Source organism: Globicephala melas, chromosome 18 (genome assembly GCF_963455315.2).
Source record: "Globicephala melas chromosome 18, mGloMel1.2, whole genome shotgun sequence".
Taxonomy (NCBI): Eukaryota; Metazoa; Chordata; class Mammalia; order Artiodactyla; family Delphinidae; genus Globicephala; species Globicephala melas.
The window spans coordinates 64,870,774-64,898,328 of record NC_083331.1 but is presented as its reverse complement, the minus strand read 5'-3'; the positions used below and the strand labels follow the sequence as shown (position 1 = coordinate 64,898,328).

Here is a 27,555-nt window from a genome sequence, read left to right as displayed (position 1 = left end):
TACCAAATTAATTTTGAAACAATATAATTGGGTCCTATTATTTTAAGCTATTACAGTGACCTGCCAATTATCAAGATATCCTGTTAGACCGTAAATTCCTCCACTTCTGAAGCTTGAGTGTTGGTTCAGGGCAGGACTCTTGTGTCATTCAGCACTGTACTCTCATCACAAACCACTGCTTAATTAAGCTACACCCTCTTCTTTATTCTTCCCACTACACCCTTAATTGAAACTGTCATCAGCCACCTGACAGCCTCTTAGTTCAACAGTCTCTTAATCAGCTCATTTCTCAGCCTCACATCTTGCCCTACACTCCATCCTCCACACAGATATCCTTCTAAACCACAAGGCTAACATCACTACCAACCTTCTAAAAATCACCTAATGTACCCACTCCACTGTGCCTCCTTCACACAGGCCTTTGATTCCAGGGACTGAGTTTCTCTTGTTGCCCGGTCCACTACATCAGAGTGGCTTTCTACATCCTCCAGCTATGCCTAGCATGCCAGTCTTCACCTTAAGAAACAAATCACTTCTTCCGAGTTTCCTTAAATTTCCCTTTAAAGAAAATTTAGATGAACTTACTGCAGTGAAATCCATCTTCAATTCAATCACTTTAGTTAAATCAGGAAGTGCTGCTTTTGATTTGCCCATAGCTAAGAAGACAGTAGCTCTCCGATAATAAGCAATATAGTTATCAGGGTCACCATCTGAAAATTAAAATAACAAATATTAACTCTCAGTACTTTATTCAAAAAACCAAGTCATCTGAACAGTATTAGAGTTTGCAATTCTACTAGCAAAGGCATTAAGAAAAGAATTTCTTCATCAATACTGGGTCATTTTGCCTAGCAAGATCACTGCAAATAAATCCAGAACAGGGGCTCAGCAAACTGGTAGCCTCTGAGCCCAAAACAACCCACAGACTTCAAGTTAATATTTTTTACATTTTTAAAGAGTTGTCAAAAAAATAGAAAAATATGCAAGATACTACATGGCTGCAAAGCCTAAAACATTTATTATCTGGTCCCTTAGGGAAAAAGTTTGCCTACCTTTGGTCTAGAATATTAACTATATTCAACTCTTAGCTTTTATAAGTATCCAATTCTGTTTGCAATTCTGTTTGTCTTTGTTGAAATTTTCTTAAGTGAAATTCTGATTGAGAATATGGACTTTGCACTTACTCACAGGATTTTAGAAAATTACAGACTTCCATTTAAACTGATATACTGAATGTGCAACTGCTCTCTCCCAAACTCCAACTAAAATGGCAGTGAAGAAATAAAGGTACAGACCATGGGACAAAGGAGAATGGAAGAGAGTAAGACCAGAGAGTAAGGCTAGAGTCGTTAACAATATCTGAAGGAAGGAAAGCAGACAGATGAGTTAGGTGCTTGAACTAACTCTGCTCAGCACCTACAAAAGGGGGGAAGGAGTAAATTCAATGAGAAGTAAACCTCATGCTGCCAAACAATCCTTCTAAAAAGCAATATATATATATATACATTTTGTTTTCTTAAAAATTATCTTGACCAAATCCAGTCATGTACCTTAAAAAAATAAATATTTATGCACACAGATATTCATTACCATGAGATTTACAACTAACATTCCCTAAAAGTTCTATCCCTGAAGGTCTTATCATTTGTAAAACATTATAGTATGGGAACCTATATGGCAGGATAGTATATAATCACTCAAAATTATGATTTTTAAGGAGTTGTTAACGGCATTGAAAACTACCTGAAGTACTGCTGGGTGGAGATAAGGCAGGAAGAGAAAACAGGCTATAAAACCATATATGAAAGAAGATACACAAATGGCCAGTAAGCACATGAAAAGATGCTCAACATCACTAATCATTAGGAAAATGCAAATCAAAACCACACTGAGATACCACTTCACACCCATTAGGATAAGAAAGGGGAGAAAAAGAAGACAGAAAGGGAGAAGGAAAGGAAAGAAAGAAAAAGAAAAGGAAAAGAAAGGGAAAGAAGAAGGAGAAAGCGAGAATGGGAGAAAGGAAGGAAGGAAGGGAGGGAGGGAGGGAGGGAGGGAGGATTAGTAAGAGTGTGGAGAACTTGGAGCCCGTGTGCACTGCTGGAGGGAATGTGCACTGGTGTGGCTGCTGTGAAACACAATATGGAGGCTCCTTACACACTGAACACAGAATCACCCTATGAACCACCAATTCTACTTCTGAGTACACATACCCAAAAGAAATGAAAGCTGACTGCCAAGACATGGAAGCAACCTAAGTGTCCATCAGCAGATTAATGGATAAAGATGTCGTGTATATATATACAATGGGATATTAGCCATAAAAATGAAGGAAATTTTGCCATTTATAGCAACATAGATGGACTTGGAGGGCATTACGCTAAGTGAAATAAGTCAGACGGAAAACGACAAATACTGTATGATATCACTTATATGTGGGATCTAAAAAAATGCAACAAACTAGTGAATATAATAAAAAAAAGAAGCAGACGCACAGATATAGAGAACAAGCTAGTGGTTACCAGTGGGGGGGAGGGAAAAGGGGAGGGGCAATATAGGGGTAGGGGATTAAGAGGCACAAAATATTAGGTACAAGTTACAAGGATATATTGTACAATATGAGGAATATAGCCAATATTTTATAACTATAAATGAAGTATAACCTTAAAAAAAAAAGAACTGAAAGCTGATATTTGTACACCCATATTCACAGTGACATTATTCACAATAGCCCAAAGGTGGAAACCTAAATGTCCACCGGTGGATGAGTAGATAAATAAAATGTGGTATATACATACAATGGAATATATTCAGCCTTAAAAAAGGGATGGAATTCTGATAAATGCTACATTACAGATGAACCCTGAAGACATCATCCTAAGTGAAAGAAGCCAGACACAAAAAGACAAATATTGTACAATTCTACTTCTATGAGGTTCCTAGAGTAGTCAAATTTATAGAGACAGAAATTAGAATGGTGGTTGCCAAGGAAGGACCGAGAAGAGACGGGGATCAGAAATGGGGAACAATTGTTTGATGGGTATAGAGCTTCAGTCTGGGATGATGAAAAAGTTCTGGAGATGGATGGTGGTAATAGTTGCACAACGATGTGAATGCACTTAATGCCACTGAACTACATGCTTAAAAATGGTTAAAATGGTAAATTTTGTTATGTATATTTTACTACAATAAAAAAAGCAAAAGAATGAGGCAGTCAGGGGAAAAACAGGACTGTTTTTGAAAAAATAAGAGAATTGGGCATTTTAACAATATAAGACTTCTTTTCCTTAAATCTAAAATAAAAAACAAAAAATCCATATATGTTCCCAGCTAAGCATCACTGAACTTTCTTCCCTGATCAATTTCCCTTGGAAGGTAAGGAAAAAAGAGCAAAGTCAGTAGCCTTTGCTAATGACTTTGTGGGAAATACAGGTTATTTCCCACAAAAATTGTAATTAGCTTGAAGAATGAGTAAGAAACAGAGGAACTATATTTAGAGCATACTAGCCAGATATATAATATTTCTGGTTCAGTTCATATTTGATTTAGAATGTGCAATAAATGTAAAATATATGGCACTTGGTCAGCACAACTGGCCATAAGAATGATCTGACATCTAAGAATTAGTGAAACTTACAGTGACTGTGTCTGAAAGCAGAAGGAAATTCACTTCAGGTCAACAGTAGTTACGTGGGCAGAGACTGGATTTTCTTCTTTATATAGTTCATATACATATTCCAAAATGTTTCACAATGAACATGGATTACTTTTATATTCATTAATTTTAAAAAAGTTACCCACTCCTAGGCATGTATCCGGAGAAAAACATGGTTCAAAAGGATACATGCACCCCAATGTTCACTGCAGTGCTGTTTACAATAGCCAAGACGTGGAAGCACCCTAAACGTCCATCGACAGATGAACGGATAAAGAAGATGTGGTACATATATACAATGGTATATTTCTCAGCCATTAAAAAGGATGAAATAATGCCATTTGCAGCAAGATGGATGGACCTAGAGATTATCATACTAAGTGGAGTTAAGTCAGAGAGAGAAAGACAAATACATGATATTGCTTATACGAAGAATCTAAAAAAAAAAAAAAAAAGAATACAAATGAACTTATTTATGACACAGAAAGAGACTCATAGTCTTAGAGAACAAACTTATGGTTACCGGGGGGAGGAGGGGGAGGGACAGATTGGGATTGACATGTACACACTGCTATATTTAAAGCAGACAACCAACAAGGACCTACTGTATAGCACAGGGAATTCTAGTCAATATTCTGTAATAACCTAAACGGGAAAAGAATTTGAAAACGAATAGATACATGTATATTTATAACTGAATCACCATGCTATACACCTTAAACTAACACATTGTTAATCAATTATACTCCAATATAAAATAAAAATTTTTAAAAAGAAAAAAAAAAGTTAAGTTCTCCATGACTTATTTACACTAATCGAAGAATAAGAAATACTAGAAATGACATGATTTAAGGCCTAGAGTTTACACCACACATCTTCATATGTCCAAAACCTACTCCATCTCTGAGGCACAGCTCAAATGACTTTTTTGATTACACATGTGAAAATAAACCTTCGGTTTCCATAACACTCTATAATATATATCTCCCACAGCACCTAACACTTATCACTACCTCCTGATATCAATTATTTATATGCTTACCTCACTCTAGAAAAAAATACATTCCTTGAGTGAATTCATTTTTCGTGTCTCTATAGCACCTTGTAATCAAATGAAAGGAAATGGAAACAAATTCCTGATAACTCCAACAAGGGACAGTCCCACATCCACTCAACACTGAGACCTGCCAGGAATAAGCCAGGGACCCAGAGAAGTCAGCACAGACATGGCTCTCAAAGAGACATGCCTCACCAGGACACTCAGATCATCTCCCCCACGAAATGAGCAATGGCATTTTCAAAAACAGGTGTTGCTAATTTTGAATACAGTATGACCCTCTTTCAAGAAAAGAAGAATGCTTATTGCTGGCTTCGGGCATTTTATCAAGAAGGCATCTTCAGCAAAAATTGCAATGGACTTCTATTTGGAAAAAACCTGACCATTTCAGTCTATGTAGAAAAACCCCCAAAGATTAAGTATGACAAAGCTTTTTATTAAGTATTTGATTATACATACATAACAAATGTCTATATAAAGTATTTCTGGGGCACTCACTTTCACTTATTTTGCTATTCAGTTTTTAGGTATTTTTAAGATAGGAAATGGGATTGGAACCCCAATTTATAACACTGAACCTATAAAAATAAGGAATCAGATGTCAATGGTTCAACCTATGAATCAAGAATCAATGTGCTTAGTGGTATAAGGTCACTTGAATGGCAAATATCAAAATAGCCTTCCCTGGCTCTTCATCTTAAAATACCATCAGTTCCCAGAACTAGTGTCCATTCCTAAATCATTATGCAGGAAGTAGCAACTGAACAAGAATTGGTTTAAGAAACTCATGCTTAGTTTCTCACAATACAAGATTTGATAACCTTGAAAATAATCACTTTTCCTATTATCCATCCAAATATGATACAGTTCATTATTTAAATTATATGCAAGCCTACATCTGCAAACACTAGACTTCATTTGAAAACATGTCAAATTGTTATACTAGTTTATTCAAAATTTGAATATGAGAAATGAATTTAAGGTGTAATCCTAAAACTATCAAACAATTCAAATGTGAGAAAATTTGCCCTAATAAAGAAAATACAACTACTATCTGGAGAAAAACATCAGAAAGCCAATTACGAATGATTCTGTAAATGGTGGCAGCGGGGTGAACACCACCCTTGCAAAGGTACAGAAAACTTTTTATTCTTGCTCCCAGTGAACCCAACTCTTCCCCTTCATTCATTCAAACTTTTACTGAGCACCACCAGAGACTAAAATAATAATAGTAATAACAATAATAAGATAGTACTTATTCTTAAGAAGTTCACAATCTTCTGAACTGGAATGTGACCTTTGAAGGTCACTAGAATACACTGTGTCCTTTTGTAAAAATGTGAATAGTAATGTCCATCTCCATTTCACAAGTAAAGTTCAAATGCAATGAGAAGGCACCACAATATGTTTAAGTACCAAATTAATGAAGCCATGGATTTTTTTTTGACTTAGCCAGATTATGTTAAGTGTGATACCAGTTATCTTACCAAGCAATTGGAGAAACCTATCATTTCATTCATGCCCACCATTTAATCCACCACTTTAGACATTCATTCATGCCAGATACACCTAAGACACTCTGTAAGGTCTACCAAAGAAATGTTTCAGACCCTAGGACTCTTTATCCCCATAAGACCATGCTGTAGAAATGAGAGGCAGGGCATCCTCACACCTGCACTGTGGTTTTCTCTGATGATAAAATCTCTAAACAAAACCTGTGTCTGACTACATCATAATAGTGAAATAGATGCAACTGTTTCAGGAGACTATTTAGAAAGTGATACCAACACTCTTCATTAAATCACAGTTTCCAACAGATCAAGAGTATTTAAGTTGCAAATCTTAAAATTCTTGCCAAAAAATATTTATACACCAGATGCAAAGAAATTTCAAACCAAATAACCAATAGATCTGTACTACAATTATTTGTGTTGCTATTGAGTTTTAATACATAAACCTTTTATTGTGTAAAAATGTAATTATCAAACATACCATGCCTAAGTAATATTCAAAATGTAACCAAGTAATTTTTCAAAAATGAAAATGGGAAAGGGGTGTCACAGCCATAAATCATGTCAGCTATAACATTATAATAAAAAATGAGTCATTGATAGGCCCAATGCCACTAGCCAAATTCTATTACAAACTCCAACATCAATTTCTAATCACAGGAAAAGTTAAAGAGATAAAGTACATTACAAAATTCAGAAGTTGGGAAGTATAATCATTTAATGAATTTTTATAGTCAGTTTAAAGCAATGTACTAAAATATGGGTGACATTTTACCACAAAAAATTATTGTACATTTTACAGTAGCGCAGCTCTTTGATCTACTGCAGTAACTAGAGTAACTGCATAACTTATTAGTCTAGAAGTCAGGAGACCTGGACTAATTCACTGTTAGCAAGAGAGGCTTTCACTAACTCACTGGGTTACCTGAAGCAGTAAACATGGCCATACTAAACTGGATGTTTGGTAAATAAGACAATTGAAATAGAAGATCTACAGTTCTTTTCTGATAAACAAACATCTCATAAGAGACTCAACAGGCCATGACACCACATCACCCTATCACTACCTACTGTATACTCCCATCAACTACAATTTAAACTCTATTTTCTATGGTTAGTTATTTTACATAAACTAAAATGATGACTATCTCAAACTACACAGGTCTTCCTCAAATTATGGTAAGTGTACCATTTGAGAATCACTGTTACTTGCCAAATTACGATTAACAAAATGACACTGCTATTTGAATTCTGAAGGCACTAGCAGTGTCTCACTTTTTCCCTTTACTGAATTTCACAAATAAATTACCACATTTTAGCTTTACTAATTTACATCTTTCAGTGTAGATAATAATATATTATTGGTTATTTTGGGGGAAGAGCCATCTCTAGAATTCTTGTATGGCAGTGAAGCTAACAAAAAACAGGCAGTCATTTTAAACGACGTTAACAATATGCCACAGCCCTTAACGTTCTTATTAATTTGTGAGATTAAAGAAAGCAAATAATAGGGCTTCCCTGGTGGCGCAGTGGTTGAGAGTCTGCCTGCCGATGCAGGGGACGCGGGTTCGTGCCCCGGTCTGGGAGGATCCCACATGCCGCGGAGCGGCTGGGCCCGTGAGCCATGGCCACTGAGCCTGCATGTCCGGAGTCCGTGCTCCGCAACAGGAGAGGTCACAGCAGTGAGAGGCCCGCATACCGCAAAAAAAAAAAAAAAAAAAAAAAAAAATTATCTTGAATTTTTCTTAGTACTTATAGTTGTTAAGTCTCAATTACGTGGAAAAATCTTCTTATGTTAGATACGTATGTATTCAAATATTGTGCTTTTATTAATCTATTTCACCCAGAACCCTGTATTTTAAAATATTTTATTTAAACAATAAATAATATTTATTTTAAATGTTATCCCAAAAAAGGGTTATAAATTAGAATTCACTAAGATGGCCACTGAGTGTTTTGGTTCTGAGATACAAACCTACTGCAGCATGAAACTGAGATAAGGCATCAGCTAGCTGTCCAGCTGCAAGAAGTTTCTTGCCCAATTCAAGATGTTTCTCAACATCTGCATTTACTCCACATTCAGCACCTAAAAACAAATAAAAATAATAATAAATTAACTTTCCACGAACCAAGACTTAATTCTAAAGAATAAAATGTTTAATTTTATGGAGGAGGCTGTCGGCCTCCTTCATTTACTTAGATGAGAAAAGTCACAGAAGCTGAAAAGCGACCTAGAGAAAGTAACAATAAAGTACAAACAGTGCTTCATTTTATAGAGTAGAAGCCACCCAAAAATATACCCATATCGACCTAGTTAGTCAAAAGAATGTACCCAGTCTACAAAATGCAAGGAAAACTGCCTAACACGGTACTACCAAAAATATTTATAATTTGTGGTTCAACAACAAAATTAGAATTGCTTTGTTAAACTAGAATCTCACTTCAACGAATATTAGAGTCCACTACAATAATCATGAACTTACTGAGCATCTACAGGGCACCAGGCACTGTTCTAGATACTTGGGATAAGTGAGCCAAACAAAAACCTCTATCACTCATGGCACCTGACATTATAGTAGCAGGAGACAGACATAAGAAAGGAGTGAATTACAAAGTAAGGTAGGTAGAAAGTAGAGCTGCATGAGGGGGGTCAGGAGTGGCGGGGCTTTCAGTATTAAATAAGGTGGTCAAGGGCCTCATTGAGAAGTTGACATCTGAGCAAAGACCTACTTGAAGAAAGTGAGGACTCACCAGGCAGATATCTACTAGGATAAGAGCTTGCCAAGAAGAAGGGCCAGCTAGTGCAAGGGCCCTGGGTCAGGAGCATGCCAGGTATGTCGTGGAAACAGCAGGGAGGTCAGGATGGCTACCACAGAGCCAACAAGGGAGATAACAAATAAGATGAGGTCAAAGTAGTAGAGGGTCCGACTAGGTTCAGCTTTGGCTTCACTCTCAGCAAAATCGGGAGCTGGCGAGGAATCGTGAGTAGAATAATACGATCCGACTGACCAGGCCAATTTTCAACCAACGTGCCGCCTCTCGGCTCTGAATTCATCCTTCAGCTCTTGACTGTAATGATGGGCCGGAGCGTGTAAGCATTCTTCTGTACACTGAGCACAGTGTTAGGCTTTGTCAGGAAAGGGTGCTGAAGGGGCACTGCAGGAAGGACACCTCCTGGTCCCCACTGCTGCCTTTACTTTCTTCTGGCTCCTGCTGCGTGGCGTGCAGCGGGGAGGACATCCAGTGGTGCCCTGGCCTAGCCGTACACCCAGGGATCCAGTCCCTCAGCCACCTGGAGCCTTGGTCACACACCCCCTCCCAAGCAGGACGCCATGTACTCCAGGCTTCACACCCACAGCAGCACCCCAACTCCCCCCCACACCCAAGCCCACCAGCTGGGGCTCACCTACACCTGAGAAGGTGGTTTCTCGCTTCCCCAGCTACTGTGGACCAGCTCTATCCCTGACACCTCAGCGCACTTTCCTACCAGCAACTCTAGCCTGCAACTATACTGTCTCCGATGAAGTCTGAACCCCAGCCTTGAGGAGAGGGTCCCCCTCCAAGTTGGCCCTTCCCTGGGGAGTGTCTCTCAGTCCTAGACTATCCTGTAGAGTTCTCTCTACATCATTATGGTCACCCTCCTATCATAATAATTCTTTATATTAAACTTCCCCCTTTAAAATCACCTGTGGTTCCTGTCTCCTGCAGGGACCCAGACTTTTATACACAAATGGTACTAGGAGTGGTTCTAAGAGACAGAGCCACAAACATGGGATTTAAGGATTGGTTTGGTCATGCCCTTGAGCTTGAATGCAGGGCTGAGTTCCCTGTCAATGAGAAACAAGAGGTTAGTAATCTGTAGCAGGTAGTAGAATCAATTAATGAAGATATCGTTTGTGGTTGACAGAAAATGAGTACTAACTGAGGCACATGCCTTGGAAACCGAAGTGGCTGCTGCACTTGACCATCATGGCAGTAATGATGAATATAAGGACTGCGACGTGGGGTGGGTTCCTCTGAGCACACTAGAGCACTTACAGAGAGAAAATGACAAGCTCGGGGCTAACTCCTAGCTCCACTCAGTCTGAGAGATTCCACGGGAGCCTTGAAACCATCTCTCTCTCTCTCTCTTTTTATTTTTTTTGTAGCCACAGAGCTGATTTAGCTGAAAATCAGGCACAAAATTTAATTTTGAGGGCTGTTGAATTAAAACAATAGTTGAATTCAGAGTCTCGCCAAGTTTCGCCTGTGAAATTCAGGACATGTATTAGTAAAGAATGGGATCCTCAAACTTCGAATGGAGACATCTGGTTGTACCTGGATGAAACTGACCAACTTAAACCTCCCAGCCCTTCTGAGCCTCCTTTACCAGTAGAAACAGCTTGCCTTCCACTATCAGAGAAACCTAGCCTTCCACTGCTTACAATTCCTAGGACAACTACTTAGGGAAGATGCCATGAAAGGGGATGCTCACTCAGACCCACCCTAACCATTCCAGATGTCACTAGCAGGTATATACACTATGACCTAAGGAAAATAGTTTACACACCAAAAGAACTGCAAGACTTTGCTGATAAACTAGCAGAAACCCATGGAACACGTGTGGGAATGGATTCTAAAGGTGTTAGAACAAGAAGAGTGGAATATAACACTGTATCTGGTATCATTAACTGATGTGTGCCCACTTACTAGAGCAGAGCTCAGCAAACTGTTTTTGTAAATAAAATTTTACTGGAACACAGTCACGCCCCTTCATTACACACTGCCTAAGGCTGCTTTCATGCTACAATGGCAAAGTTGAGTAGTTTTGACAAAAGCCATAGAGCCCACAAAACCTAGGGATGACTATAATACACTGAGAAAAGTGTTGTCAAAATTATCCTGAATTTTTCCTGGTACTTACAGTTGTAACTTAAGTTACATGGAAAATTCTCTTATGTTGGATACACATGCATTTGACTGTTATGCATTTATTTTATTAACCTACTTCACCCAGAATCCTATATATATTTTTAAATATTTTACTTAAACAGTAAATAATATTTATTTTAAATGTTATCCAAAAAAAAGGAACTATAAATTAGAATTCACTAAGACGGCCACTGAGTGTTTTGGCTCCAAGATACAAACCTAATAATGCAGCACGAAACTGAGATAAAGCATCAGCTAGCCGTCCAGCTGCAAGTGGTTGCTTATCAAGGAAAAATGGCGTTTGCTGCTATACAGGAGTGGCAAAGAGGGCTACATCTGGAACCCAGCGGATTCTCTAGGGTGTTAGTACTTCCATGCCCAATACTAAAGGTTAATTAAAAACTACAGCAACCAAAAATAGAACAGTTAAGCACTCAGACCCTTCAGGAACAAAGGTCTGGGTTACGCCATCAGGTAAAGAAGCCAGAGTAGCTGAGGTTCCAGCCAAAGGCATGAGAAGTATGGAACAGGAAGTTGGCAAAGGATGCCATATATATCAACTCTGACCTCATGACTAATTACAGACTCAGGACTGTAGTAGCTTTGCACATTTTCTCTTTGCTTATTTATACACGTTTATTTGTATATACAGTCAATCCTCACAATTCAGATTCTGTATCTCAGAATTTGCCCACTCCCGAAAATTCATTTGTGACCCCCTCCAATTCATCTGTAATGCCCAAATTAATATTCAGGGTGCCTTGGCAGTCATTTGAGGACATGTGAATGTGCAGAATGGTGGCACACTTGAGTCACTCAAAGTGCACGTTCCGAGCTGAAGTCAAACAAGGTGATACTTTTTCTTCCTGTGTGAGCTCTCATGTTATACGCAAGTGTCCTTTCTAAAGTGTATTTAGTGTCATTTTTTTATTTTTGTGGGGTTTTTTTTTTTTTGGTTATTTCACTGTTTAAAATGGCCCCCAAGCATAGTGTTGCCTAGTGTTACTAAGGGCAAGAGACTGTACTGTGTCTTTCAAAGAAAATATGTTTGGGGAATTCCCCGGTGGTCCAGTGGTTAGGACTCCGCGCTTCCATTGCAGGGGGAATGGGTTCGTCCCCTGGTCGGGGAACTAAGATCCTGCAAGCCACGCAGAGCGGGCAAAAAACTAAAAAAAAAAATTTTTAATTAAATAAAATAAGTTTGTTAGATAAGCTTCATTCAGACATGAATGATAATGCTGCTGGCCATGAGTTCAATGTTAGTCAATCAATAATATATATTAAATAAGATATTTTTAAACAGAAACACACACAAAACAAAGTTATGTTTTGATTTGCTAACAAACATGTAGTGACCTGAGGCCTTGCAGGATCCTAACCCTGAATTTCCTCCCAGGTACAATGGTTCAGTATTTGCTAATTCAACATTCGTAAAGACATATGGAATATAACTGCCATGAATAAGGAGAATAAACTGTACTAACCACATTTTCTCTAATTCCCATTTTTATTTTACAATATGCTGTTGGAATTAACTTTACAATTTCGTTTTTATATAACTGAATACTGAACAGGACAGTGATGGACTCAGAGTAGTAATCAGTAATAGCCAGTAACAGACACAGTGACTGTTGGAAACGTATCTTCTCAACCAGGGTACAGGTGAGAACTTCTTCGCTTATAAGAAGAGCTCTACCTTGTTAGGTAGGAAAGAGAGTATTTTTGTTCTGAAGTTCAAACGTGTGTAGAAGGCGCATATGGACACGAAGCAGCCAAAGCACTTCTCTTTTACAGGGAACACGATGTTACATGTTTCAGTGTGTAAAGGGACATTGCAGGAAAAAAAAATCCGAAGTCACCCCTCAGGAAGGTGCGGGGACACACGGGCAGGAGCTGGAGGGGCTCTCCGGGGCGCTGAGCGCTCGAGCCCTGGTGGAGGCCAGGGTTACACAAGCACACGCGGTTATCAAAGCCCAGCAGATTTATGCTTGGACAAAGTCGACATTTTATTGTATATAAATTTTAATCCTCCCCCAAAACTACTGATGAATGCATGTTAAAGTATTTAGGGACCTGTGTATTGATGTTATTTTGAAAAACATTTTTTAAAAAAGGATTAATGAATGGATGGATAGAGACATGCCCAGATGGATATGTGTTAAAAACAAGCATACTGGACTTCCCTGGCAGTCCAGTGGTTAAGACTCTCTGCGCTCCCAATGCAGGGGGCACAGGTTCGATCCCTGGTCGGGGAACTAAGATCCCGCATGCTGCGTGACGCAGCCAAAAGAAAACAAAAACCAAGTATACTAATTACATTAATGATAGAGCTTAGGTGATGGGTATAGGACTGGACAGTATAAAACTGTTTCAACTTTGCAAAATGTTTAGTAACCAAATGTTGGGAAAACATACACTACAGTAAGTGTTTGGATGGGAGGAATACACACAGGGTGCTGTGAGGGCACAAGTGAAGGCGCCTAACACCTGTAGGTAAAATTAAATTTAAAATTCAACTACTCAGTCTCACTAGTCACAGTGTAAATGCTGGATAGCTAGCAGCTAGTGTGTGGGACAGCAAGGATGATACAGAACACTTGCCACCATCACAGAAAGTTCTACGGGACAGTGCTGGTGGTGAGGTGGGGGGTGCGGTCTCCCCGAGGTCCCCCCTGAAACCTGACGGACAAATGGGGAGGATGGACCTGTGGGAATAGGCTGAAGAGAGAAACCAGCACTCTAAACACAAAGAACATCATACTTAGAAGCTCAGAGCTCAAGATTAATGAGGCTTTCAGAGAACTCCAAGTCCAGGATTTCAGCCAGCTCTCCTCTCCATCATGACTTCATTGCTCTGAGTGGGTCACTTTCACTGCTAGAGGATTCCAGTAAACAGCCAGAAGGGACGAGGGAAACCAATAAACTCTCTGTTACAATAACCCAGGCGACATGACGCTGACCTGACCGTGGAGTAGTAGCAATGGAAACAGAGAAGAATACACTGCTTAGAAATATAAGAGAAAGAAAAAGACGACTTCCTGTGACTTATGTCAACTGTCTGGATGCAGAGGTCAAGTGAAGAAAGAGCAAGAGTCCAGGAAGACACCCAGAGCGACTATTTGAGCAACTGCCTGCTATTTCAGTCATCAAAAGCTAGTGAATTCCTGATTTCATCGAATAGAGCAAAAAGCCACATGAAATGCACTTTACCTTACTATTTACCCTACTAAACAAAGCAGCTTGCTTTTCCTATTCCTGGTCTGCAGTTTCTGTATAGTGTTTTATTACCTTGGCTGCCTGTTGGAGTCCTCTGTACAACAGAGGAAGGGAAAAAGGGAGAGGGGGAAGGAGGAAACTTTAACTTGGTGGTCTCAAAAATTTGGAGCCCTAAAACTATAATTTAGAGATAAAATGCACCCCTTTGTTCACAGCAGCACTATTCACAACAGCCAAGACATGGAAACAATCTACTGAATGTCCATCAAAAGATGAATGGATAAAGATGTGGTACAGATATACAATGGAATACTACTCTGCCATAAAAATGAATGAGATAATGCTATTTGCAGCAACATGGATGGACCTAGAGACTATCATACTATGTGAAGTCAGTCAGAAAAAGACAAATACCATATGATATCACTTATATGTGGAATCTAAAATATGACACAAATGAACTTATCTACAAAGCAGAAACAGTCACAGACACAGAAAACAGACTTGTGGTTGCCAATGGGGAAAAGGGGGTGGGGAAGGAATGGATTGGGAGTTTGGGATTAGCAGATGCAAACTATTATATATAGAATTATATTCAATATCCTGTGATAAACCCTAAAAGAATATGAAAAAGAATGTATGTGTGTGTGTGTGTATATATATATATATATGTATAACTGAATCACTGTGCTGTACAGCAGAAATTAACACATTTTAAGTCAACTGTACTTCAATAAAATTAATTTAAAACAAAAAACTCAGGGTCCTGCACAGCCCTATTTGTTTAGGGCAACAATGTGAAAATATCTAACCTATTTAAGAGCGTGTGGGTAAAATTTGGAGAATCAGTTGGGGGATTTCAGTGGGCTGGGAAAGTACTGTTATTTTTCCCACTTAAAATGAAGATATAGGCTCCTGCCCTGTGAAAATTCACTATGCAATATAGATTTAGAAACTGATTATATTCAGAATGTGAGGGTCACCTGTTTCCACCTATTCCATACCATATCCAAAAATATAACCTACTTTTCATAACGAAGATTATGGAAATTAATGCTTCACTTAACAAATGTTACTGAAATCTATATGTAAGGCTGTGGCCATAACAGTAATGAATAAGGCAGCCTCTCCCAAAACAGCACCAAGGAGAACCCAGCAGCCTTTAGCTTTATGAGGACCCCCTAGATGGCAGGTAATCATGGACTCTGGAGAGACAGGCTACTTGCCAGCATTACATTGGAGTCTCTGCCACACACTGAAGTATTTACAGAATACATAATGTGAAGAACGGGACTGACGTCAAAATCATCTTGGAGAGGAGGATGAAAATATAGATGAAATAGGAGCGACCTGGTGTTGGTAATTTTTGAAGCTCGGTGACAGACGGTACACAGTGGTAAATGATACTATTTCCTCTACTTTGGTATATTTTTAAGATTTTTCCAAAAACAAATATTTTTTAATTTAAATCCTTTCAGTGAGGAAACACTGGCTGATAAAAACTACCCCTTACATTAAAAAATATTTTTTTTGAAGAAAGCCGTCCATGGGGACTAGAGTAAGACAGTCACCTAAGCATATGAGCCTACCTCCCAACATGCTCAAATTCTAGAAATGACAGAATTCACTTAAAAATATAAATGCATAACCTTGCTGGAAAAAAAATGTTTTTAAAGAAGAAGAGGGCCACCTAAAATACAGAAATTTGGGGAAAATTCTCAAAACATAAAAAGGACAGGATTAGATTGGTGGGCAAAATCATATCCAAAGACCCTCTCAGGGGAAATGTACCATGGAGGTGGCTGCAGTTCTCTGAGGGATGCAAACTCTGATACAAGGAAAAGGAAGGGGCCCTGGGGATTTCTCAGCCTCCAGACAGGCAATCGGCCTTCTCCCACAATCAGAATTCAAAGATTAGCAATGAGCAATTCTGAAAAACAAAGCTAATCATAAAATCAATCCATAAGAAACTAACACCAAATAAGAAAATTAAGGAACCAAACTTAGTGGAGCAAAAAAAAAAAAAAAAAAAAAAATCTAAAAATGAATACAATTGACATTCTTACAGATCCACAGGATGCCACACACATTAAAAAACAGACCAAAGGTCTATGCACTGACTAATCTAGCAGTAGGAATGCAGTAGAGAAAAAGCTGGATAAACAAGATCATTTCTGCCAGAGGCAAGGAAGAGGAGGACTTAATATAGTCAAATAAGTCCTCCCTGAGAAGATGTTTGAGTTAAAGCATAAAAGGCGGGAGAGCAGTCCTGAATGACAAGAAGCCTCCAGCATGCCAGAATATGACGAGGCAAGGAGCAGAAAATAAGCTCAAAGCCAAGCTCAACTTTAAGGAAGCAAAAGGAGGCTCCCAGCATGTTCAGAAGGATAGAGGATTCAGGCAATATAGATCACACTGGGCCTTGCAGGCTATGGTAAGAAATCTGGGTTTTATTCTAAGAGCAAAGGGAAGTCATTAGATAGCTTTTTAGCAAGGAACTGACTATCTGATTTACATTTTAAAAAGATCACTTTGCCTGCGGTGTGGAAAACAGATTAGAGGCGGGAAAGAATGGAAAGGACTGTGGTGGTGTGAACCAAGGATAGCAAGTTTCATTACAGGCTCTAAAATTTTAAAGTCCTTATCTTTCATAAATACTAAAATATTTATGAATGAAATGATGTCATGTGAAATGTTCCAAAATAATCCACAGGTATAGATGAAATAAGATTGCTCATGGGCTGAAAATTGTTAAAGCTGGGAGATTAGTACTTGGGGATTCATGATACCATTCCCCACCTTTGTAAATGTAGAACGTTTCACAAAATAAGGTTTTACTTTAAATCTTTTTAAGAGATAGAGGTGGGGAAATTAAAACAATTAAAGATAGTTCATTTTGATCTTCTAAAGGTAAATTCTAATATAAACTCTACACCCATAAACATTTACAGTTCCTAGTGTAAAATATAAAGGATTGTGCATCACTTATGCAGAAACGTGTGCAGAAACCATGTTAAAATGATACTAGAGAATGAACTAGGGATGGAAATAAGAATGGTGAAAATGCTGTGTGTGGGCTATGGAAGGATCCAGCCTGTTACAGCAAGAACAATTAATTACTAGGGCAAGTTGATGGGTTTATCTATGTGTTCTCAACATGTTGGGGGAAAGGACGTAGTCTTCAAATTAGCAAGAAGATTTCAAACATCTCCCATTTATATTTTCTCAAAAGGGAAGATCAGATCAATGTACTGAATAGAAGATTCCAGATTGCTTGAGGAGGTAAGAAATCTGGATACGAGATAAACCATTAGTCACAGTACTTTCCTTATCCAGTCATGAAAATGTCTAACAGGAAAGATGTAACACAGAAAGAAATTAAGAACCTACTATATAGTGGATACTTTCAGTATATTTATTTCACTTAATTTTCACAACAAACGTAGAAAGTAAACATCTTTCATACTTTTATAACTGAGGAATCTGAGGCTCAAAGAAGTTACCCAACCTGCCTGAAGGCTCACAGTAACTGTCACAATAAGATTCAATTCCAAAGCCTAGCTTTCTTTGCAGCACAGCTCAGGAAACTTTTCCCCATATAAACCAGGCTAAGCTTTCTTTCCACAGCTACTAAGCCTTGTATGCTTCACTCACCGAACCCATCATTTAATGTAACATTTTAGCCACAATCCTTTCCAACCTCACAAGCGGAGCCTGAAGTCTAGTGGGAACCAAGAACATACTTGTGAAGTTCCCTGAAGTACTTTGTCCAGATGCCCCCAGCCAGACATTCTTCACGGAGAGCCACAGCGGTGTCCTGCTTCAACAGGGCTTGACAGAGCTTGGGTCAAACCGTCGCTGCAACACCTCCCCACAGCACCCTGGAGGCCCCTCCTCAGCCACCTGCCACCATGACCGAGGCCCCCTCGCAGGTATGCCGGAGCGACCACCAGGACTCGGAGGCCCCCATCAACCACCAGACTGGAGCTCTACGCCTCCTCCGTCTACCTGGCCGTGTCTTGCTGCTTTGACCCCGATGGTGGGGCTGTGAAGGACACTGCCTAATATTTTCTTCAGCAGTGTCATGAGGAGAGAGAATACGCTGAGAAACTGATGAAGCTGCAGAACCAATGAGGTGGCTGAATCCCAAACTCTTCAGGATACCAAGAAACTAAACCATGACGACTGAGCAAGCTGGCTGAATGCAACAGAACATGTGTTACACCTGGAAAACAGTGTGAATCAGTCCCTACTGGAACGGCACAAACTGTTCACTGACAAATGATACCCACCTGTGTGATTTCACTGAGCCTCACTACCTGAATGAGCAGATGAAATCCGAAGAACTGGGTGACCATAACACCAGCTTGCACAAACGGGGGCCCACGAACCTGGCATGGCAAAGTATCTCTCTTACAAGCACACACTGGGAGACAGGGACACTGAGAGCTGAGCCTCAGGCTGGCTTCCCATGGCCACAGGGTCACTTTCCTGGTCACCAAGGCAGTGCATGCAAGTTGGGGTCACCTTTACCTCTTCTATAAGTTGCACCAAAACATCCATCTACATTCTTTCATTTGTACTATTCCTTCAAATAAAGTAATGTGGTATCCCTCCAAAAAGTTATGTATAATGTCACCCCAAAGGTTGAGCTCCTCTCCAAACTAACTTTCTCTTGCCTTCTATGATTAAAAGAGGTATCCAGCATTTCTCTGTGCCTTTTAAATAAAACTCAGATCTTTATTATGTTACAATTTTACCCAATATAATTTCTATTTAATAATGTGATAAGTAAATACCACTTCCTCTACAAAAATTTCAATCATCCAGGGAGAATTACTATTCCTCCAGTGCATCTTGGTCACTTTTCCATAACAGAACTTGCCATAGTGTACGTGGCGGTTGTGTAGGCCGCCTTCTCCCCGAAAGAGATGGTGTGCCTCCTAACCGGGATCTTCTCTCACCTTCCTCCAAATCCAGCCCCCATGCTACTGCAAGAGCAATCCTCCCAAGATGCACTCCTAGTAACAATTCTGCAGTATTTTCAGGTCGCTGGCTAGATTCAACCCCAGTCCCTTCAGATCTAAAGGCAAACAAGACCCTTCTTGATCAGGTCCCTTGATGTGGGTCCAGCCTTATCACCCCTCACTCCTTCACCTCTTAATTTATACTCCAATAACATAATGAACTGGCTGAACTTTCCTGAACATACTAGTTCTTATGCTGCATCCCTTTAAACTTGCTATGCCATGAAAAGGCCTCCCCCACTTGCCCACCTGGAAAACTCCCACTCCTCTATCAGGATTCTGCCCTCAAATGCTGGTTCCTTTGTGAAACTTTCCCTAACTACCTCAGTGAGAAGGTGGGAAAAGTTCCTCCTATGCTCCTGCTATACTGTGCGTCCCTCCACTCACAAGTACATGACTTCACTTTGCAATACCCCAGTCTCAATCAGCTGACCTTCACAGTTTGCCTGCCTCTCACAACCCCCACAGTCCCAAACCTGATCGAAAGCAAGTCGGAGAGAATGAACGGTCTTTTCTTCTTTTTATCACCTAGTTCAGTACCTTGCACAAAGCGGACACTCAATATTTATTGAATGAATGTAACTAAATTCCTTCTTAAATGTATAATTCATCAGAATAATAGAAGCTAAGATATGTAATAACAATTAAAAAATCAAACTGATACTACTACCAAAGACTCATAAAGACACTAATATGTTTCTTTAAAAATTGCAAATGTGGCTGTTTTTGCAATATCTCAACTGTGTAATTTTCAGCCATGGATAATTTTTTATTCCATTGCCACATCCCGGGAGACAGTGACAATAAAAGCAGTCTCCTAATTCTGAGAGATGAGGCAACCAAACATCCTGCCATCTCCTGAACAGAATTAAACAATAAGTTTCTCCATAGACAAGTATCAACCAAAGGTCAGCAAAATATACAGGAAGGACAGGAAAAAAGGTGGAGTAGCTAACTCTTTCACTGAAGTTAGTATTAGAATCTGTCATATTTTAGAGAGCAAAATATAAAGAATTTTAAGAAACATAAAGTTGAGGGGTTAAAAGTATGATGTGCTGGGCTTTCCTGGTGGCGCAGTGGTTGAGAGTCCGCCTGCCGATGCAGGGGACGCGGGTTCATGCCCCGGTCCGGGAGGATCCCACGTGCCGTGGGGCGGCTGGGCCCGTGAGCCATGGCCGCTGGGCCTGCGTGTCCAGGGCCTGTGCTCCGCAACGGGAGAGGCCACAACAGTGAGAGGCCCGCATACTGGAAAAAAAAAAAAAAAGTATGATGTGCTGAGAGTCACAATCAAGACTGGAGCAACCAGACTGAAAAAGGCAAGAACAAAAGGTCAGAGATGCTCAGGCTCAAGCCAAGGCCAGGTGGTAGAACAGAAGCAAGTTTAGGGTGGTTGTTCAGGTTGGAGCACTTAGAATGTCAGGGAGGAGGAGAACCTTAAGATCATTCTAAAAAGGTACACAAGGGGAAAAAAAAGTACTGTCTGTAAAAGGTCCTATCTAAATCCAAGATCAAAGCAAGATGGGGCAGAGTCTGAAAAAAGTCTCATGACAGAAACACAGGAAACTGGAATCTGGCCACAGAAAGAGCAAGAAGTTCATTATCTTCGCAATTCCACAGTCAGTGAGGACCAATGATGAAACAGTTTTAATAAAAATACACTGAGCTGGAAACCCTAGACCTTGTAAGCACCTCTTTCCAATTACTCTAACCTAAAAAGTGTTTTAGTATACAAAGCCAAACTGAAAGGAAGAAAAGGCTGAGTAGTTATGTAGCAAGTACATATGAAGAATGCCTGCATGAAATCTTCCTGGGTAAACTAGGAAAATAACATCTATTGTAACCAAGTTTGCTCGATTTCAATGGACATTAGTCTTTGTTTCAATTAACTATGGAGGCATAAATGTTGTGATGGGACTCCTTGTTCAAGGAATTTCAACTTGGAAAATAAGTGTGCAATGGTCCTTACCCAAAAAAAAAAAAGTTAAAACAGTCAACCTCACTCATCCATTCTAAAAATATTTATTGCACATCTACTTCACGTCAACATGTTTTAGGTATAGAGACAAGAGTGTTTTCCATAAAGCTTATATTCTAGAGGAACAGACAGACAAGAAATACAAATGAGGTAGTTCAAGACAATATTAAGTTTTATGAAGAAAATACAAAAAGGTAAAGGGAGAGTATTAACTGACCTAGAGCGTGCTTCTTACATAATACGTCAGGACTGAAACATGAATGCTCATTTGGCTATTCTCTGAAATCTTCAGAGTATAGGAACAACAGGAATAAAGACACTTAGTCAAAAAATGAGCTTGGCATTTGGAAGTAAAGTTAATGTGGTAGGAGCCTAGCGATGGAGAAGATTAAGATGAAAAGAGATATAAGTAAATAGGAGTCATATAAGTCAGGCTTTGCAGTATTAGTGGAGTATTAGGTTGAGAAGAGAACAGAAGACAAGAATATAGCAGTAGAGACTACCAACCACTCTTTAAAGTTCTGCTATCAAAACTTTGGAAACACTATAGTGGAAATACTATAGCATGTTGAAGTGCTGATGTCAATGACCCAGAAGAGGAAGAAAATGATGATACAGGAGAAAAACAGTAACTGTAGAAGCAATATTTTCAGAAGGCAAGAGGAAATGGAATCCAGGGCATAAGTATAGGAATTGGGTTTTGCCAGGAATAGAGATGCTTTATCCATTAATATAAGAAAATTAGCAGAATGGGTAGAGATGCAAGTAGGCTAGTAAATTCAGAGGTAGAAAGAAGAGGAAATTGCCCTGTGATGGCTTTCATTTTCCCAATAAAGATAAGGTCTAAAAGAATGAGGCAACAGAAGAAAGAAAAGGAGGGTTTAAATTGGAGATTTAAGGAAAGAGGAAGAGGTTTGAGACACTGATTTTCAATAGACATACTAGGGAATTGTAGGAATGTTAGCAGTACTGAGTGTGCATGTGAAATAGAGATTATATGCTTAAAATGAGACCAGTCAGCAAGGTTATCTTCATTTTTCTCCATCCATGTTCAGCTGTGAGGTTTGACAAACAAGTTGGCCAAGTTGGATTTAATCAGTTCAAATTTTGCCAGGTGAGTAAAACAGAAGAGCACAGGAGCAAGAAAATTAAAGGATGTTTTCAGTGGAGTGACTACAAGATGGACCGCTAAATCTACACTGAGAAAGTAGGGAAGAGGACATGGATGCTTCACAAAGCATGTTTTATATCCCCAAGCAGTCTGTAAACTCAAAGGCAAAAACCAAGAGTTCTATACTACATATACCTCACCAAAGAACACTACAGTGAAGCCTCTGCTAACCGATTGAGTCTTCTCCATAGTCCAGAACTCCATATAACATAAACTCATCAGATTTTTTAAACTTATTAAAAATTTTTTTTAAAAAGCAGCATTCTGAAGATCTTGAAAAATCAATTTATGGTTGACATGATGTTTTTGCTCTTAAGAGCAGGTGATTGGGTTCCCATGATTATTTCCATAGAAACAAAGATTAATAGCTGGACAGTAACCAAAGGAACACTATGGCAATAGAAATTAAATTAATTAACTTCATATGGGAAAGTAAAGCCTAATTACTACAGGGCACCCATCTCAGAACAACTCCCCCTGTCCCACAGAATCTAATCAAGTGCATTTCTGGGCACTTTGCAATGCTAACTAGTCAAGTGAATTGGGACTTGGACACTATTGCTAACTATAGCCTATATCATTAAATGAATTTAAAATAATTCTAGAAGCAATCTGATCATCTGCTAAAATACTTAGTTTATAAGCATCTCCCCTTATCCTCAGGGAATACATTCCAAGACTCCCAGTGGATACCAAAACCACAGACAGTACCGAATCCTATATATACACTATGTTTTTTCCTATACATACCCACCTATGATAAAGTTTGATTTATAAATTAAACACAGTAAGAGATTGACAACAATAATAAAATAGAACAATTATAACAATACACTGTAATAAAAGATGTGAATGTGGTCCTCTCTTCTCAAAATATCTTACTGGACAAATATAATGCCTTTTCCATCTTAACTAAGCACTTAACACACACTGTGGCCGCACCCTTTGCAGTCTGAGTTGCGACAGCCAAGCTAGCCCAAATTTCTTTTTCCTTTTTCACAGTTTTGCGGATAGAAGATTCGTTCTTACCGTGGATATCAGCAACCTCAGCATACAATTTTTTTTCTTTCCTTACTAAGTCAAGGGCTTCCACTTTTTCACTTAAAGGAAGCACTTTACGGCTTCTCTTTGGCATATCCAAATTTCTGAATTGTCAGCATCACTAGGCTTGTATTTGGGGGCCATTATTAAGTAAAATAAGGGTTACCTGAACACAAGCCCTGAGATACCGCTGATAATCCAGATAGCTACTAAGTGACTAACAGGCAGGATACATGGGACAAAGGGATGATTCATGACCTAAGTGAGACAGCGTGAGATTTCATCATGCTACTCAGAAAAGTTCGCAATTTAAAACTTATGAATTGTTTATTTCTGGAATTTCCCATTTAATATTTTCGGACCACGGTTGACCACAAGTAACTGAAACCAAGAAAAGCGAAACCACAGATAAGGGCGGACTACTGTATATAAATTACTGAAAGTCCTTTGTTTTCGCTACTTTATTCTTTTCATATTTAAATAATGTCAAGAAAATCCTAGAGAACACAAAACATACTTTTAGTAAGTTAGATTCACATAAGAAGTATCACCATCTTTTGTACTCAGGAGATTTCTAACTATTCTTTTCCCAATGTCCAAAATATATGGTTTAGTCAGATCAGTTCAGTGAAATAAAGAAAAATTGAGTCCTGAAAGAATGTTAAGGAAGAAAAAGAGATAAAAGAAGGTTTGGTTCCCAGGTTGTATTCCTACTTAAATCACCAAATAGAACACACCATTAGCAGAGAATTAAAATAGCTTCCTTATCTGTAATATGAGAATACTAAAGTAGATACTTATACTAAAGTTTTCTTTCTGCTCCAAAAATTCTATTCCCAAACTAGTGCTTTGGACTTCCCCCTTTCAAAGGCCTTTTTGAAAAGGGATGCTAAAAGATTTAACCTTTCAATTCATGAGCCTATCACATATTTTCTTCCTCTGAATTACATTAACAGAAAAACCTAGAAAAAAAAAAGATGAATATTTTAAATCAGAAAAAAATAGGCCAGCTAAGCTAATTATTGGCGACAGTCTCCAACATATGCAAGGTCTTGTTTCTCACTCACTCTTCTCACACCTATTCTCATTTATTTCTTCTCTCCCCAAGCCTTAAGCCTGACAGTGGGATCACACAGTCCTGAATGACTCCAGAGGACATTTAGGTTAGAGAACCCAGAGGCAGAACTTATTTGGGAAAACAGGAGCTAACCATTTGCTAATGCAAGTCAGAGGTTCTTTCTTGTCTTTATATTCCCATCACCAAATAAAATAATAGATATATAATAACAGATACCTAAGTTAACTCCGCTATATAATTTATTACATCAGTGATTCTCACCAGTGATTTCTTTTTAGAAATGCAAAATTTCAGGTCCTACCTGGACTTACTGAATCAAAAATTTGGGGAGTAAGTTTCAGCACTCTGTTTAAAAAGCTCTCCAGGTGATGCACACTCAAGCTTGAGAACTGCTGTATTAAACATGTCAGGAAATCACCTTCCTGTTCATTATTGCTGGTGGCAAGCAAGGAAACAAACAAAAATGCTGATTTTTCTCAGCTGCCACCACTTACAAATGCTTGGGCCCACATTATGCTGTCAACCACTTAACTTCTGTTTCCAGCCCACACACAAGATGAACTTTAGAGTCAAATAACTTGAGTTAAACTTATGGCTCTTAGAGTTAACAGCTATGTGACCTTATCCAAGTTAATTAAACTCTTGGAGCCTCAGTTCCCTCATCTGTAAAGCAGAAATAACATCACATACCTCCATGAATAAGATACAGCTTACAGAAAGGTGTCCAGGACAGTGCCTGGCACACAGCAGACCTTCAATAAATGTAAGATCTTCTTCCTTTCTTCCCTACCACCTGTACCAAGTCCCTGCTGCTTTACACAGACAACACCCTAAAGAAGACAGCACTTTAGCACCCCTCTGAGAAACGTTACCAATGCCTCCCATACCGAAAAGCTCTCTGGCGAGGTTTTTCTTTTGGAAAATACCACAGGAGAGACATGAAGTGTTATGAGTCCTACAGAATCATATACAGAACAGCGATTCTAAAAAGGTGGTCTACAAGCTAGTGGAAAAAGCAAATCATTCAAAAGTGTGTACCTGTGTAACTTAAAAAATAACTGACGTTAAGCACAATATAGGCAACTTTCTCTTAAGTGGCCATAATTAATTAATGACAACTGGGGATTAACGCTAAACTTCACCGGGCAGGAGGTGTTAACATCAGAAAACGCAAAAGAACTGGAATACATGACCTATATTAAAGTGGTCCAGGCATTCCAATTTCACTGTCAAATTCTTTGTCCCAATGTTATCACACTATATATCTTGTTTTGGGGTTCCAAAAAATATATGGTCTCCAGGGGAACCCCTCCTCCAAAAAAAAAAACCACTGCCATAAATGACACCTAAAAATTGGAGAGTATTACTCCTCTTTGTAAGTTTATAATTTTGAGGGGATTTTACCATAAACAATTCCCAACTTCAGCTCCGCACTCCCTCTAATATTAAGTCCAATATTAAAATGTTTAATTTGACTACTAGCCTATTCATGGAGACGAAAATAGGTCAGTGCACGTGGTATGTCATTATACTAGAATATTTCGCAGGGTAACCAAGTTAGCAGCGTCAGTTCAATGAGCGCTTGCAGGTTTCACTCGTACTCCTCAAGTTGACAACTAAGACGGGACAGCCCTCTATGTTTGCTGTTCTGTTAGAGTAGCCAACATTCCCAACTGTAGGACCGTAGGGAAGCTGAGGCATTCGTATCTTCTTACGGGGACATTTTTCCAGAGAACTCGTAATAGGAAAGCTAAACCAACAACAGGCTGGGAACTGCAAAGCCACAAACTTAGTGCCCTGCCCGCCGGGAGCTCGAATGCCTGCACCGGCTACTTAACGACTGCAACCTAACAACTTCTAGACACAAGACAGCAGAGCGGGGTGACGGTTACTCACTTTTAACATTCAACACTGTCCCCCTCACCTTACTCAGCAGGACATCCCCCCCACCGCCAACCCCCGGAACCCCTTGGGCCACCTTTACCGCCTCCTCCCAGCACCACTACCCTAGAGTCCCCAGGCGCCAAGCGAGGGTCCCGAGCGAGGCCGGGAGCCGACGGCTGCCCGGGTCTCCGCGTCCCAGGACGCCCCAGAAGCCGCTGGCCGGTGCCCCGCTTCCCCCCGACCCCATTAGCCCCACTCCTCACTCCAAACCCGCTGTCCCGGCCCCGCGGCCCGCCGGTCCCGCACCTCTTCCCCAGACAAACCCGGAACCGGGAGCCGGCCCCCGCGCAGGGGCGGGTTTAGGCCCAAGCCAGGCCACGGAGTCCCCGGCTCCCGCCCCACCGCCCGGGCCGCCCCGAAACTCGTGCCGGGACGGAGGCGGGGAAGCGCTGCGAGGCCTGGCCCGGGAGCCCGCTCCTCCGGCCGGGGCAGGACACGACTCACCTTCGTACTGTAGGTCCACCAGAACCAGCAGGAAGGGGAACACCGAGCCCAGCCGGCTGGTCACAGAGCCGGGTGCCACCATGTCCGAGGGCGCGGGCGCTGAGGAGGAGCAAAGGTGCGGGGCCCACCAGCCCCCGCCGGCGCTCACGCTGCAGCTGCGCTCACCCGCCGTCCGCTCTTGCTCGGGCCTAAGGCGGCTGGCGCCCCGCGGAAGAAGGCAGCGGTAGGCGGGGCCCGGGCGGGGCTACGCCCCGAGCGCCGCCGCCGCCCAATCACCTTCTTCCTGGCCACTTTCCTACTGGGCTCGCCGGGGTCGTGGTTCGCGCTGATAGGCTGTAGGGGCCGCTGCCCCCGCCCCTTCTCTGATAGGATAACGTGGAAGCACGAGACAAGACTGCGTCCGCCTGCGGTGGAGCTGTCAGGAGCTCCAAATCGCTGCGGCGGGCCGGAGGGAGGCGGCCGGGCAGCTGTGTGGCAGCCGCCGAGTCCGCATGCGCAGGCCGCGGAAGCCTTTTTGGGCCGGTC

General features: G+C 40.3%; 1 protein-coding gene and 1 pseudogene across 1 annotated transcript in view; one reads left to right on the top strand and one right to left on the bottom strand.

Moving 5' to 3' along the window:
• Nucleotides 1-27,257, bottom strand: part of DNAJC3 (DnaJ heat shock protein family (Hsp40) member C3) — an 85,613-nt gene extending 58,356 nt beyond the window's left edge. Inside the window, exons 1-3 of the mRNA XM_030856886.3 lie at nucleotides 27,031-27,257; nucleotides 8,199-8,309; nucleotides 586-710 (exon numbers count right to left, since the gene is read on the bottom strand). Coding sequence (XP_030712746.1) covers nucleotides 586-710; nucleotides 8,199-8,309; nucleotides 27,031-27,112 — 318 coding nt within the window. The 5' untranslated portion in view covers nucleotides 27,113-27,257. The remainder of the gene's footprint in view (nucleotides 1-585; nucleotides 711-8,198; nucleotides 8,310-27,030) is intronic.
• Nucleotides 16,653-18,803, top strand: LOC132593872 (ferritin heavy chain pseudogene; annotated as a pseudogene).
• Nucleotides 27,258-27,555: the final 298 nt, after the last annotated feature.